Source organism: Trichoderma gamsii (genome assembly GCF_001481775.2).
Source record: "Trichoderma gamsii strain T6085 chromosome Unknown Scaffold_18.2, whole genome shotgun sequence".
Classification (NCBI taxonomy): domain Eukaryota; kingdom Fungi; phylum Ascomycota; class Sordariomycetes; order Hypocreales; family Hypocreaceae; genus Trichoderma; species Trichoderma gamsii.
The window spans coordinates 452,337-467,879 of record NW_020171355.1 but is presented as its reverse complement, the minus strand read 5'-3'; the positions used below and the strand labels follow the sequence as shown (position 1 = coordinate 467,879).

The following is a 15,543-nucleotide window of genomic DNA, read 5'->3' as shown; positions in this document are numbered from 1 at the left end:
CACGTCGAGGCCGATCCAAGTACCTATTTGTGGTTGATTCAGATTTTAGGCAATATACCTTGCCGTTGGGCATCTATACATGTATACATGTATTTTTGGCATCACAATCGTTGTACAAGGTACAAAGGTATTTTTCCAGCTCCGCCTGTGCTAGTGTGCTAGTGCGTTGAGCTGTCTACATTTATGGTATCATTGGGACGAAGAAAAACATGTTTAAGCTGAGGTTAATGGTATAGTGTTATAGCTGTTTAGGAATACCAAGTTATGCTAAAATGATGAGTTGTCTAGTCGAATTTGAAATTAATGAAAAGAAGGTTGAGTCGGCCAGCAATGCTTTCCATCACACTCCGTAATGAACATATGGGATCCAAAACGGTCGTCCTAACTCTTCACAATCATCTAGTCGAGCAGGACGGCCTTCTCTTAGTTCATCCACCGCTCGACTCTCTTTTTCAGCCCATTTATCTGCCATATTGACCCATCGGTCCCGAAGCGTTCTGATAGCATCATGAAGTCCCTGACTCACCACGTCATCGTGCAAGCCTTTACTAAAAGAGCTATACGTCATGTGGGCAATCTCCACACATACCTCATCATCAACACTCCAGAGAGTCCCTATAACATGACGGAACCCAGCGAGCTGGAACGCATTAGCTAGATGGATGTTCTCGTCTATAGATTTGTCATCAAGGATCTGGCCAGTTCCACAAGCCGATAGATATGCGAGAAAGGGAGGATTTGAACTGAGATTGGTCTCTAACAGACTTCCAACTGTGAGAGGCTCATCCTGCCAGTCCCTCAGTAGCAATGAGCTTTGTAGTGGATCTGTGGGATGTGCCTCACCATGGCCAGCAAAATGGAAAATCTGACAATTTCCCATGGCTGATAAGACGTTGGCTTTATATTCTTGTGGCCGATTGTACTTCACGTCCCTTGATTTCAATACATTCACTACGGCATCGATCTCGCGACTTGCATGTACAAGTGGTGTATGTCCCTCTGTGTGTTCCATGGCGACCGCGAGAAGATCTATAGATTCTAGTGCTTTCAGACCTCCACGTCGACGTGTATGGATGATTGATTTAACAGACGCAGCATATGATGAGACAACTCTATCAAGCGTCGTCTCTCCACTGTGTCTCAGGTGATGCCCAGCTGCGTGTAGAGGAAATTTTGTCAATTTGCCTGTCGGTATCCACCATACGTGTGGCCATTTCTCATCCAATGGGCGCTCAGTGAAACCCAGAGCGTTAAGCACAGGACACACGATATCCTCCCAGAGCCAGGAAAGAGTCTCGATGGACTCAATATCTGTAGAGTGTCTATCAATCTCGGAGAGGAGGGGCGGGAGCGCTAGCTCTTCGAAGCCTGACTGTTTGACGATCAAAGCATCGCAGCGATGGCGACTCAGATTCAGAATAACAATCGGACCACCGCATGCTGCCGCGTGTAACATATCAGACTCCGATGCGGGAAGCAGGAAGCGTTGAAAGCCATTTTCTAAGCGGATTTTTTGGAGAAGATTAGAATAGTCTTGTTCAATCTCGCGACGCCTGTTCGCTTCAGCTTCAATATCCATTACAGCGCTATATGATGCGGAAAGACGGCCCATATCTGGCTTATCAAATCGATCTTTCAATACATGCAGAGTATCTGCTAGGTCGGGATTGTGCTTCTGCAGAGTAAAGATTTCATATTGCTCAAAAAGGGCCTTTCCAATCAGACCACGGCCTGTCTCAAGGCATTCGACAGCGGCAAGAGGCCCTCGATTGGCGGGAAGTGCATGAAGAGCAATAGCTGCTGCATCCGATGATACTCCAACGGCTGTGGCGAGCATATTTTGTTTATCCGAGTTTTTAAGTGAATGAGACATTAATGATGGAATTAAGTCAACTGTATATTTGGCGACATCGTATGCTTTGTGATAATTGACAATACGACGTAAGCGTAGTACCGTTACCCCAGCTCTCAAACGGTTTTGGATTCCAGCCGAGACATGGTATAGGGCATCCAAATAACATTTCTGAGCCTTTTCCATGTCTGCCATGACTTCAGCTTCGGTATGAATGTATCGATTGTCTAGAAAATTTTCAAAATCATTCAATAGCCCTGAGTTAAGCAGTACTGAGGAGAAGGCTGCAGGATCAGCCGAGAGCAAGGCTAGCAAGGATTCCATGGTCTCTGATGTGGCTTCAGCAGCATTTGATCTGAAATTGAAATACATTCCCAGAGTGATTGAGTAATTGGCTCTTTCTGGATGGTTTTGCGGAATCATGTCAATGACGCGCTGAGTCATCTGAATAGCGTCTTCCAAGTCTGACTTCATTCGAGTATTGTAGTATTTCATACCATGTGCTCTCCCAAGATCAATCACCAATTGATTCCGAATCGGATCGTCCAGTGAAACAATACTTAATGCTTCTTGTAATAAAAGTATAGCTTCCATTAGATCTGCTAATTCTTTAGATTGGTGGAACCTCTCGACTAAAATTTCCGCAAAGATGGCTAATTGGCTAGCCCGTTCACGGGAATCTGACCACGTAGCTTCGAGGGCTTCTTGACTCAGGCTAATTGCTTCATTCAAATCTTCCATCGCTTTCGTACGCCGAAATCTCTCCAGTAGAAGCTCACCAATGCCGCCTAGAAGGCGCGACCGATGGGCAAAATCTAGTGAGGGACAAGCAATAGCCTCTCGCTTCAGAAGAATGGATTCATTGATGTATGAGATTGCGCCAGTAAGTTGATATTTTTTATGCAAGCGACCCGCGAGATCATTCAGTGGTAAGAATCGCAGTCTTGTTGGGGTGAGATCAATAACGTGTCGAGATATACGAATAGCCTCTTCCAGATATATTGCAGCACGAGTGTGGTCGTACCTAAGGTAGTAACAGTCCCCAAGCCTCTGTAACGCATCTATTCGAAATAGACCGTCCGTCTGAAGAGAGTCAATGGCCTCTCGCATTAGAAGGATCGATTCCTCGACATCCGACAGTGCTCCAGTATTAGAGCATCTCTGAAGTAAACAATCTGCATAGAAACTGATTGCTATGCTCCGAAATTGATCGTCCAGCGAAGCAACGTTAAGAGCCTCTCGAATTGCATAAATTGCTTCGTCTAGATCTGCTGTCTCACGAGTATGTATGTATCTGGCTCTCAAGCATACCAAGAGGTAGCCTAGCAAAATGGCATGCATTGGCTCGTCGACTTGGAAAAAAGCCATGATGTCTCGTATCATAACAACAGCAAAGTTGGCATCTGCTAATGTTGTGGGCGTAATGCATATTATACTTAGATAACTTCCGAGGTCACGTAATGCGTGTTTCCAATTCTTAGTGCCTATGGCGCAATTTTCGATAGTCTTGAAAACCATATGAATAGCTTCGTCGAGATCTGCCTTTTCTTCCGTCATGAAGTTGAAATTTTGAAGATGGCGATAATGTCTGCGGAATAGGTATCTCCCGTTCTGTAGCCCAATTCGGACTAGATCGGCCAAAGGGGCAATGTCATGAGCGTCGCGAGCTAAAGAAATGGCTTCATTAAGATCGACTATATCTCCAGTGCTGGAATATCGATTGTCGAAATTCTCCGCTAGGCAACTTAAGCGCGTGGCCCTCTCTGGTTGGCTCAGAGGGGCATCATTGACGAGATATTGGCCAAGAGAAATAGCCTCATCTAGGTCTGGCGTTTCTCCGACACACTTGAATCTATCATTTAACAAATTCTGAAGAATCAATGCAAATTTTGGTTGATCTGCATGGTTCGGCGGAGTCGTATCAATAATGTCTCGTATGATGCTGATACCCTTATCGATATCTGCCACATCTCCAATCTTAGAGAATCTCAAACGTAGGAGGCGTTCGTAAAGCATTATGATTGTAGCATAGATCGAATCGCCTGGCGTAATGGCGTCGATACTTCTTTGAAACATGTCAATGACTCTGTCAAGGGCCTCCGGCGTTAGAGTAAGCTTGTAATTTTCAAACAAATCCGCAAGTCTACCCAGTCGCTCAAGCCTATGTTGGTCATCTTGGGGAGTTTCTTCGAAAGCCTCCGACAGTATTTCAAAAGCTCTTTTGAGATAAGATAACTCTCCTGTAGACTCATATAGATCGCATAAGTGGACTCCGAAGTCATCCAATAAGCTAGCTAAGTATGGGTCTGGAGATGTCACATTGATCTGGTTCTTGTATTCATGAATGACGCTCTCGTAATCTTCCATTGGATTGTCGCTTTAATTCTGAGAAAAAAGCAAGCTTAGGTCGATAAGAGTCCAATGCTTGAGACCTTCTCTGGCCCTATATATATTGAGCGACACCAATACTGAATCCGCTTTGTAACTTGAAGCCATAATCCCAGGCCCCTCAGCCAAGCCTTGCGCCACATTGATGAGGGGCTACTTGTACAAAGTACGCCAGCTATCGTGGTCCAATAAGGGCCGATGACTACCGTACGTATTAGTCTGAGCGCCACCATTGACGTGTCCAGCGCAGGCCTGCCGTGGCTATGCTACCAGGACAGCTCATCTAGCAGCGGGCTGCTATACATTGACTGGCTGCTCCTAATAAGATGGGGCATTGGCATTTTTCATTTGCCGCCAAGGCGGCAGTGATCCTTCCGCTGTGGATGTTAACTATCCAATTGGGCGCCCCAGGATAGAATGTTCCGGGGGACATCACCGAAACGCGATCAGAGTGGACGCTTTCGTGTCCATGTTGGAGCCTCGAACGTGTATGTTCGTGCGTTTAGGCCTCGATAGGCATTTAGAGAGGCTGATTGAAGTCACCAACCGCCTAGCGTTAGAAGATGAAACATGTAGCTGCATATGTCAACGTATAGGCTCGTGCCACTCTTCTTTTGTAGATGGGTAGGATACGAGTACATATACCCAGCAATCTACATGTAATCAGCTTAGCAAGATTGGACACGAACTGATTCTGTGTGTTCCCGCAACTTCATCTCAGAGGCTGATTTTATCTTCGTCCAAGTTACCTTTGCATCATTATCTTGTACCATCAGATGCCACCGCCCGAGATCTTGATCGACGACGGCGCCCAAGAGGGGCCATATCCGTCAGACTGGCCTCTACTCGCAGAACCAATGCCGCCATGGGCGCCTCCATTTGGTGGCGGCCTCGCAGGACTACAACCACTCAATTTCCCTCTGATTGATCCTTCGTTGGCGTTATCCATGGGAATTGGGAATAGCAATGTTTTCAATCTTGGAAGCTTGTTTCCTGGACAAGCTACCAAACAGTGTCAAATCAATCAGCAACCAGACCACAGACCAACTGCGTCATTGATACCGCTCAAGCGCAGGTTTTCCGCAGTCGCACAGGACTGGCATAACGGAAACCAAATTGGCGAAAGCCATTCTGCTAGAGAGAGTGCTGACAGCTTAAATATTGAAGGATCTGATGACCGCATATCCCAGCAACCACACAACACACTAGCCGCACCAGTGAATCCGATCAAATGTAAAGTTTCTGTAGCTGCACAGGAGTGGAACAGAAGAAAAGATCATGGTGAATCCTCTAGTGCCTTAGATGAATTGATGCAGTACCAAGGGTTAGAAGAGGTTAAGCAGCACTTTCTTGATATCAAATCCAAAGTTGATATTTACAAAAAGCAAGATCCAGATGGAGAAATGGATATCCTGAAGTTAGAAAGGTTTAATGTTGTCTTCCAAGGGAACCCGGGAACAGGTGAGCATGCTGTATTCCTTCTCGTCGTTTATTAGTGCGGCTAACATATATACTGTGTGAAAGGCAAGACGACGGTCGCTCGATTATACGCTAAATTCCTATGCGAGGTGGGAATCTTAGAATCTGGCCATGTCAAAGAGACTTCAGGGGCTCATATAGCCTTAGAAGGCGCAAAATACATGAATCAACTGATCCAAGATATTATCGAGGATGAAGAGGGTGGCGTCATCTTTATTGATGAAGCGTATCAACTTGTGGCCCCTTACGCTGGCCAAGAAGGCAAAAAAGCCCTTGATATCATTCTTACTGCCTTGGAAAAAAACATTGGCAGTTTTTGTGCTATCTTTGTGGGATATAAACATGAGATGGTGCCGTTTTTTGAGCATAACCCTGGTTTAGAAAGCCGAATTCCTTATACTATCAATTTTGCCGATTTTGAAGATGGCGAGCTTTATCAAATCTTCGCGGACAAAATTAAGAAACAATACGGGGGCTGCATGCGCATCCAAGAGGGCTTAGATGGCCTGTATGTGCGCATCGCTATTCGCCGTTTGGCTCAGGCTCGGGGAAGCCACGGATTTGGCAACGCCCGCGCCGTTGAGAACCTGCTGGCTAAAATACGACAGCGTCAGGCTCAGAGACTGACGCGAGAGAAGAATGGATTGCCGAATCAAGAACCGGACTATCTCCTGCTAACTCAAGATGACTTGATCGGACCTGATCCTTCAGTCATGGCGAGGAGTTGCCCAGCGTGGATCGAACTCCAGGGCCTCATCGGACTTGAGCAGGTTAAGCAGTCTGCGGCGCATTTAATCGAAAAGATAGAGCTGAACTATCATATGGAACTGGTTGACAAGCCTCCCCTGAAATTCTCACTGAATCAAGTCTTCGTTGGAGCACCGGGCACCGGGAAGACCACAGTAGCTAAACTGTATGGCCAAATGTTGGTTGACTTGGGCTACCTTAGTCGTGGTGATGGTAGGTGCCCTGTTTTCACTCTATAGAGAATCATACAACTGACTTACCTCTAGTCGTTTTAAAAACCCCAGCTGATTTTATCGGCGAATGCTTGGGTAGTTCAGAGGCCAAGACGAAAGCGATCCTTGAAGCAACAGCCGGCAAGGTCTTGGTTATTGACGAGGCTTACATGCTTGACGCCGGCGACTCTGACAAGGAACAAGACAAATTTAAGACGGGTATAATTGACACTATCGTATCAATGACCCAGGGAGTACCTGGTGAAGACAGGTGTATCATCCTCGTTGGCTATGAAGACAAGATCCGCGATCTGTTTCAAAATGCCAACCCTGGTCTCTCACGGCGCTTTCCCGTCAACAGTCCCTTTCATTTCCAAGATTTTACAATTGATCAGCTAGAGCAGATTTTGTTGCTTAAAATGTCAGAGGAACAGCTCATCGCCACTGATAATGCTATCACCGCGGCTAGAGAATTGCTTGCGCAAGCCCTCATGAGACCTAAATTTACCAATGCCGGTGAGGTCGGTAACATACTATCTACCGCTAAGATGAACTACGAGACTCGTATATCGCGTCTGCCTCTCCACGACAAGCTTTTGGCTGCTGCGTTGCAGGCTATTGACTTTGATCCGAAGTTTTATCAGAGGGGGAAATCAGAACCCGGCTGTGATAAAATGCTAGAAGGGCTGGTCGATAGCCGTATCATCGACAGGCTTGTGAGCTATCAACGCAGTTACTATATGGCAAGAAACCTAAATTTGGACCCGAGAACTTTTGTTGCAACAAATTTCATATTCAAGGGCCCCCCAGGTAAGTCTAAATTACATTACAAGTGATTGTCTTTCTTTCTCTCCGTTGCTCTCCAAGCAAGGCCTTGTCCAAACAATATGTTTATTTCTACACGCACACGCACACATTCTCTTTTAATGATCAAATTTATGGATTAAGAAAAAGAATGTCTATTGCTAACCTTTCATTGTTTCTTAGGTACGGGTAAAAAAACAGCAGCCCGTCATATGGGCAAGATTTTCTATGACATGGGCTTTACCTCAACCAAAGAAGTTGTTGAATGCTCAGCGACCGATCTTATCGGCCAGTATGTAGGCCAGACCGCACCAAAGACACGAAAGAAGCTCCAGAGCAGCCTGGGTCGCGTATTGGTCATTAGTGACAGTGGTCGCCTCATGAATGACTCGTTTGCGATACAAGCAGTCGAGGAGCTGCTACAATTTCTTGCAAATCCTTTCAATTCAGGAAAAACTGTCGTAATTCTCACCGGTTTGACAGCTGATATAAACAAGCTCCTAGAACAACACTCGGCACTCTCTGGCCTCTTTTCAGAAGAAATAATCTTTGAGGCAATTTCACCCGATGATTGCATTAAACTACTTTTACAGGAGTTGCAAGGCTTGGGAGTAAATGTTAACATTCCCGCTCTCTCTGATCCGAGCTCTGAAAACTACTGCAAAGTTAGACAACTCTTCCGCTCCTTGGGCGCCCTATCAGGCTGGAGCAACGCCCGCGACGTGAAGAATATGGCCAAACAGATTATCAGACAATGCTTCAACGCTTCTGATCCAGCTGCTTTGCAGCACGGACCCTCGCTTGCCCACGTCACTGACTACATGAATCAAGTAATCACCCAGAGAAGGAGTCGTGCAAGGGCATCAGCTTCAACTCGCCCTTCGCAAAGTGCCGCAAATTCAGCTTTTGAGTTTCAGCAAGAGTCTGTAGCGGCACCAAGACAGAGGTCAGATATCTACAGCACTATACGCGGTGGTATGGACACGAAGTCTGCTCCCGGCGCAAGTGCGCAGCCTCCAGCCTTGGCTACCTACAAGACTCTGTCTGAACTGAAGTCTCTCATGCCACCAAAGCCAGAAAATCCTACACTACCCAAAAATAAAGAGCAACAACTACCATCAAATAAAGTCAACGCCACCCGCGAAGAAGGAGTCTCGGATGCAGATTGGAAGACTGTTTGTGAAACAAAAAAGGGTCAAGCATTTAAAACTAAAATGCGGACGATAATGGTAGAGAAACTTGAACGGCAAATACAGTCTTTTGAAGAGACAAAAGACGAGGCAAACGCTGAATTACATCAAAATCGGCTTACAAAAGTTCAAGGAGATATTAAGGATGAGGAAAAGATACAAAATGCTCTTCAAGCTATGGGCCGGTGCGAAGCTGGGTTCTGTTGGACTAAACAGGACGGAGGTTATCGGTGCGAAGGAGGATCACATTTTGTATCAGACAAGGAGCTTTCGGAGAGACTATGATGTTTTTTTGGGCGCCGTGAAACGCGACGGAAAAGAAGGAAAGATATAAATAGAAGAACGACAAATAGCTAGAGAAAGGTTTCAAGGACTGCTCAACACTATAGTATCAACATTTATGGAGAATACACGTCGTAGGAATAATGACACCATAGATCCAGGCATCGTGGTGCTCTCAGACGAGCAAAGCCCTCGCGAAGCAGAGAAAGAACTGCAATAAGAAAGACTCATTGCCACCAGCTATATAATATTTATACAAGTTTAACATCAGACATATGCGGCAAAAGCAGCTCATCGAACTCATGTGCCTCAAACGTTCTTTTTGGTCGCACAGTTGTCATCATACCAATGCGGCGAAACTCATCTTTGCCTGGGACAGGAGCGACGCAGAGGAGAGCAAACGACAATGGACGCGACGAGCCTTGCGGCGTGAATGGGTAACTCGCGAGCAAAATCATGTGCGTCACCGTCTTCCATTCCTCTTTTTGACTTGGATCGTCAAGGGATGGGTATCCCTTTAGAAAAGGCAGTTTGGCATCTAGGGCCATATAGACAACGTCATCTCCTTGGCTGCCATCGTCGAATACGGGTACTTCTCCTGTGCAAGCAATCAAAGGAGCCCGTATCGTCATTGTTCCCTTTCCACTGCCGAATACTTCGTCAGCCGGCTGGCCTCGCTCGAGACAGATCACCTCGACCCACGACTTTGGGTCCACGCCGTACCACACCCAGCTCGTAAAGCTTACAGCCCTCCCGCTTGACGGCCATGCCCGGGATGGGAAGAGGCCTCTCTTTATATTCTCGGAAACCGGTTCCTCTCCGGAGAACAGACCAGACTAAAAGGTCCCTCAGGAAAGGTTCCCAGCACCCAAAGACATAGTCTTTTCTTGCATAAACGTCAGGCCATCGTCTGCTGAAAGCCGCAGACAAACCCTCGAGTGCTGCGACGCGGTCTGTGAACTGCGTTAGCAGACGCGCAGAGTACATTGTGACGATCTCGGTCCACAGATACGAAAAGGTCTTGTAAAGGTCCTTGTTTGAATCGGAGAACAGCCTCTTTGTAGAGACATGGCCGATGCAGGATCGATGGTTAAACACGCGGTCGCCGTCCTCAGTCTTCACAATTAGGCGACTCTTTCTACATTCACACTAGACCTCACTAGCGCATACCCACGATAGCTCGCCTTTGCCGGTATAAAGAGCTCTCTTAGCCAGGAAACGTTCTTGGAACGTCCATGCGCGGTCTTCGATGGTGTTTAGCAGATCCACGCCGTCCTGGTCGAATGTCTCGCGCGCCCAGTGGCCCGGCAGGCGTCGACAACGCTCGTGCTCCATCCGCTCTATGACTACCGTTACTTTGCCGGCTGTTGTATTCTTGGAGTCTGCTTCTATATGTTGGGGATACTCCAACTCGAACACCTTTGGCTGGATAGGCTGCAACTCAGGTGGCCCAAGTGGACAGCCTTCTAGAACATCAGCGGTGCCTGCAGCAGAGATGACCAGGAGCGCTCCCGAATAAATGTCTGCCATCAGCGGTATCTGAGCCATCTTGTCGGCTGGGTCATCCTGGATGATGCACAAGGCATCGACCCACAGATACTGCTGCCCGAGCTGCTTGCAGACAGAGACAATGTCCCTGATAGTTTGAGGAAGGGATGTCAAGGGAATGCCTTTTATATGCTGAGCCAAGTTGCTCTCGTATGTGCACAGGTTGCCGCCTCTCCGCCCCCAACAGTAACTGAGAGCGACATATGTTGCTCCGGGGGGAGGGTGTTCCATGCTGACCAGCCGTACCACATCACCCTGTGAGATATCAAGAACGCGCCTAGGCCATTCATATTCTTGATGCTCTGCATTGCAAATATCGTGCGAAGCCACGCAATCTGCAAGCCATCCCTTGGCTACGGAAATGCGTTCTGCGTCGGAGTCCTTTATTGGGCGGTAGTCTCTATGTGTAGGCGTGTAGGCAATGGGTATTCCTAGCCTAGAGTCCGACCTGGCGTACTTTTCAGAATCTAACGAGATTCAGCATTCAGTGCTTGCAAGGGTTGAGATTTCGTGACGTTACCAGCAACAATGTATATTTTATATCCTTTTGCTGTCTCAAAGCTGTCCTCTGGTGCGATGACGCCAATCTCCAACGTGTTGTCATGCCAGATACTACCAACCAGTTCCGTCCCTGGGTTCGCGGTGTCTGTTACGCACGAAAGAATTTCCCTCACTGCCCAGCATCTTGCACACTTGGACGCCACGAAGCTTGACAGCTTAACCCGCTTGTCGTATACCGGGCCGAATATCTCTTTGCAGTGAGGACACTGCTCCCAGGGCTTTGCACCGTCTTCAGCGTTCATTTTGATCTCGTTTTGAAGCATTTTCACATACTAAAACATTACGAATTAGCGGGGAGAAGTAGTACGGAATTATTAGCCGGGCGAAACTACAAGACGTTACATGTGTGCATTATGGGCACATAGCCAATGAAATCCTGCGGCAGCCTAACCTGTTGCTTAGCTACTGATTAAAAAATTAGTGTTATGATGAAGATGAAATTCTGAAATTTGTTATATTTTTCAGAAAGAAAAAAAAAACTTCGAGCTTGATCGAATTATTAATGAAATATCATTTGAGTGCCTCTTCTTGGAAAGATTTAACTATCCTTCTGATGTCAGGCCTGGGAAGTATATTTTTACAAGTACAAATATGAGTATTTAACTGAATCAGTGAAACCAAAAAACGACATATGTTTAATAGTGACTACTAGGCGGTTATAAGTGGCTGTATCTTGGTGGGTTTGCAGAATTGAAGAAAGAGGTATTTTGAAGTCTCCATTCCTCAGGCCTTGAATACTAGCCTCGACCTTTGACGTTAGTTTGGCTGAGGTTCCGCTCGATCTCAGATCCAGGTTCGGATTTCTCAAACAGTAGTCATAAGATGCGACAGTAAACTCTCGAAACAAAGACCGGAGAGTAAGGTTGCAGCTGATTTTAGTCAAGCTGCCGAGGGCCGCGACAAGGCCATTAGACAACCGTCACCGTCTTCCTCTCGCACTGCTCCCACCAGCACGGCCTCTCATACGTCTCTGCCTTGGCCAGCCCTATCCGCTGATAGCAGCCCTCCCGGTCCAAACTCTCAACGAGCACCATCATCCGACACCGTGTCGACTCGGGACACCTGGTTATATAATTCGGGCAACAATTTGGATAATTCCTGTGCGCGATCGCCCCGGGTTTGTCGCCGAGGACCAAGCACAGCACGGCGGTGCGGCCCCGATTCCAGTCTCCAGACCCACCGTCACTGACAAACTCAGCGTCAGGAATGGTGGCGCCCTCGTCGTCGAAGAGTTTCAGTGCGGTACCCTCCCCTCTATCGAGCCACAGCTTGTTTACGTGTCCGCGGATGACGAGCTCGCCGCCAGTAACTGCGCCGAAGGGATTCTGGTCCGACACGGGCGTTGTCTTGCACGACACGACCTCGGCTCGGGCATAGTCGGTGTTGCCGCCGTCGTAATGAAGCTCCCCTTTCATGGTGGCCCACGACCATGACGGGGCCCCCGACTTTGTGGCGTCGGGGTTGGAAAGCCAGTTCTCCCACATGAGGTCGTGCACGAGGAAGCGGCCCCAGAGCCCTGCGTGGTACTCGGTCTTGAAGTGGGCGGCAAAGGCCTGCGCAATGGCCGAGATGGCAGGCAGCCGGTCGCTTTCTTCGGTGAGCTGCCTCGTCGTGTACTTGTTCAAGATGAAGTGCCAGGTTGAGTAAGTTCCCCCATGGCTGTTGAAAGCCTTTCCGGTCCGCGGAGTTTCAGGGGCGGCCAGATCGTCGAGCTCCTTGAGAGGCGTAAACGAGTAGCCGCAGAGCGAGGACCAAAAGCTCCAGGGGCCATCTTCCTCGCGGCGCCTTTCGCGGGAGTCTCGGGAGGTGGCGTGGAAGTCGGGCTGGTAGCCGGTCTGGCACTTCCAGACCATGTGCATGTTGGTGAATATCAGGAGGCGAGGCGTGAGCAGGGCCTCCTGGAGGGTCCAACCACGGGTGTTGATGGGCTGCTCGTGCGCGGAGACACTCGCGAATGATGCCGAGCTCTCCGCAATCAGAACCGAGCCCATGGTGTCCTCTTCTACCCGGAGGGGGTGATGGAAGGCTCCAATGCTGGGGTCGTGGTAATCAGTCTGGAGGAATCCCGCGGTAGCGGCTGAGGCACTCGCCGCCGAGATGGTGAACTGTGTCTTCTGGTAGATGCCCATCATCTTGGCCATCTCGGCCTGCTTATCCTCGTCACTGTCCTGGATGATGCAAAACGCATCGATCCAGATGTACCTCAGGCCCATGCTCCGGGTGACCTGAAAAGCGTCTTTGATCGTCTGGGGCAGCTGGCCGTACGGGAGTTCATTTTGGTATCGGCCATACCGTTCGCGAAGCGTCTTGAGGACCTGGTCTCCTCCCCAGCAGTAACTCAAGGCGCAATAGTGACCTTTTCGCCCGCTGGTCTCGCACAGCCGCGCAGATTCGGGCTCGCCCAGGGGAGACACCTCAATGAGTCTTGTAGGCAGATCGGCGGGCAGGTGTACGGGACACTCGTCGTGGCTGGTGAGGCACTCGTCCATCCACTTGCGTGCCTCGGCAAAGCTCTCAGGCGACCCAAGGTCCTGGAGCATTGCTTGCGAATGGACGACGGAGGCCGCTGGATCGTCTGGGGAGACTTCATTAACATGAACTCGCTACAGCCAGCATCTATGCCTCAACTTACCCGGCGTGGCGTACATGGTCCATGACAGGTCGCCCCCGCTCCACTTGATCCCGCTCCAGCTCCAAATGTACAGAACGTTGTCGACCCAGTTGTAGCGGATGCTCAGCCCGAGCTCTTCGTCAAGCGATGGATACCAGGCCGGGCGCCGCTCGTCAAACAGAAGCTCCGTCTTGTCCTCCCAGTCGTCCTCGTGCTTCTGATACTTGCGGTCGCGAGAAGCAACGGCCTTGCAAAACACGCAGTCGAAGACAGCGGCACGCTCGAGCTCACGCCGAGTCCGGCAATACTCGTATCCTTCAGCCTCGTACCACATGTGATACCGGATGCTGTTGGGGTCGGATTTGGCTTCATCCCGATAGTCGGTGAAGAGCCGGGAGCAGGGATCGCAAAGCTTGAGGCGCGGGAAGTCTTGGGCGGTCTTCATTTTGGATGACTTCCAGTCGTGAGTCTATCATTAGTTAGTACTCAGGGTCATGATGCACGTGTTTCCAAATTACTCCGCTCACTGATGCAGGACAGGCACCGGAAAGAGTCAAGTCCACGGGTCCGATGGCTGTGTGTGTTGAGAAAGATTAGTATCTTGATGGTGGAAGATGTGAACCATTGCAAGTCGTTCAAGATGGCTTGAGTAGATCGAGACCGGGCGGTGCGGCACGCCCCGCGCCGTGTTTAGCGCCAAAGCGGGAGGAGCCGCAGAAAATGTTAAAGAGTAAGTGACAAGGAGACTGGTGATGTTTTTGTACAAGCTATACGAAGAATACATGAAAACAGCTGTTTTTAAGTTACTATAGACAAGGCAGGGATCACTTCTCCTCTTCTCGAACGTGTAATTAAAACACATCTCCCCTTAGTAGCTACCAAGATGCTATTACTCTACAATCTAAAGTTTAATTCAGTCTGGATGATCTAAGCTTATTACTGACACCTTGTATAACTTGTAACATTTACACTAGTAACAAAAAAAGACATAACAAGAAGGAAGACAAGGATTAAAATGAAGCTCAAGTCTTTTGACTAGTTGAGAAGCAATACTATTACTTCCTTATCATGTATTCAAAAACTGTAATTGGAAACAGTCTTTACCCTCAAATGGTATACTCTTATAGCTTACTTTTAATTGTAAGCAATTTGTCATTTGTAAGGTTGCCTCGGAAGTATCGTCTGTATATTTAGCCGTTTCCAAAAAGTCCCTTTTACTTAACAATTGAATCAAGGATGCGTTTGGTGCCACTTCCACAATGGCAAATTGCGGCCTGTCAATTGTAAATAAAGGGATCTCGAACCGCCGTTTCTCATTATTTGCAATGTCTCGAAAATAAGATCGCGTAGTAAACCGTAGCTTATTTTCCACATCTTTGATCGTTTTTGACAACTCCAACATGTGTATTGAAGTGCCAGTGCCAGTTAGTTCTTCTAGCCGGTAAAAGAACTCAATGGCGCTTAATGAGTCTAAACCAAGCTCCGACAGTGAGGATATAGAGTTGATTTCAGACATCTCTAAACGAAGTGTAGCAGCCAAGGACTCGATAATAATCTCTCTGAGTTTGTCGTTATTTAAAGGAAGAAGAAGACGCTTGTCCAAGTATAATGGATCAGATGCCGTAAAAGAACGCTTTGAGCGACTTTTGCCTTTCATAACAATCAAGTGACCCGGTTGTTGGAGGTTTGTCGCAATATGGACTATAACATAACTTGTACCATGTTGGTCATGGAGTGTAAGGTTTAGTAATGAGTCTGTAGACCTCTCCGGAGGAAACATGCCTGCGATAAAGTAACCGAGAGGCAGAGGTCCAAAATCTAGACTGCAGTCCAACCTAGGTCGAATCAAGTCTCCATGCCGGTAAACAC

The 15,543-nt window shown here is 48.0% G+C and overlaps 4 protein-coding genes across 4 annotated transcripts; 1 reads left to right on the top strand and 3 right to left on the bottom strand.

Moving 5' to 3' along the window:
* Positions 1-340: 340 nt before the first annotated feature.
* TGAM01_v205746 (hypothetical protein) lies at positions 341-4,219 on the bottom strand (the record flags this gene model as incomplete). Its single annotated transcript, XM_018800970.1, has 1 exon — positions 341-4,219. One exon carries the CDS (start codon positions 4,217-4,219, stop codon positions 341-343), a length of 3,879 nt encoding a protein of 1,292 aa, XP_018665802.1.
* Positions 4,220-5,016: 797 nt separating this feature from the next.
* On the top strand, positions 5,017-8,957 carry TGAM01_v205744 (ATPase; the record flags this gene model as incomplete). The annotated part of the gene is made up of 4 exons (XM_024549702.1): positions 5,017-5,701; positions 5,765-6,679; positions 6,733-7,488; positions 7,666-8,957. 4 exons carry the CDS (start codon positions 5,017-5,019, stop codon positions 8,955-8,957), a joined length of 3,648 nt encoding a protein of 1,215 aa, XP_024405560.1.
* Positions 8,958-9,205: 248 nt separating this feature from the next.
* Positions 9,206-11,305, bottom strand: TGAM01_v205743 (heterokaryon incompatibility protein; the record flags this gene model as incomplete). The annotated part of the gene is made up of 4 exons (XM_018800972.1): positions 9,206-9,631; positions 9,678-10,070; positions 10,125-10,969; positions 11,023-11,305. The coding sequence occupies 4 exons, from the start codon at positions 11,303-11,305 to the stop codon at positions 9,206-9,208; spliced, it is 1,947 nt and encodes a 648-aa protein (XP_018665804.1).
* Positions 11,306-11,971: 666 nt separating this feature from the next.
* Positions 11,972-14,119, bottom strand: TGAM01_v205742 (hypothetical protein; the record flags this gene model as incomplete). The annotated part of the gene is made up of 2 exons (XM_018800973.2): positions 11,972-13,638; positions 13,696-14,119. The coding sequence occupies 2 exons, from the start codon at positions 14,117-14,119 to the stop codon at positions 11,972-11,974; spliced, it is 2,091 nt and encodes a 696-aa protein (XP_018665805.2).
* Between the last annotated feature and the right edge of the window lie 1,424 nt (positions 14,120-15,543).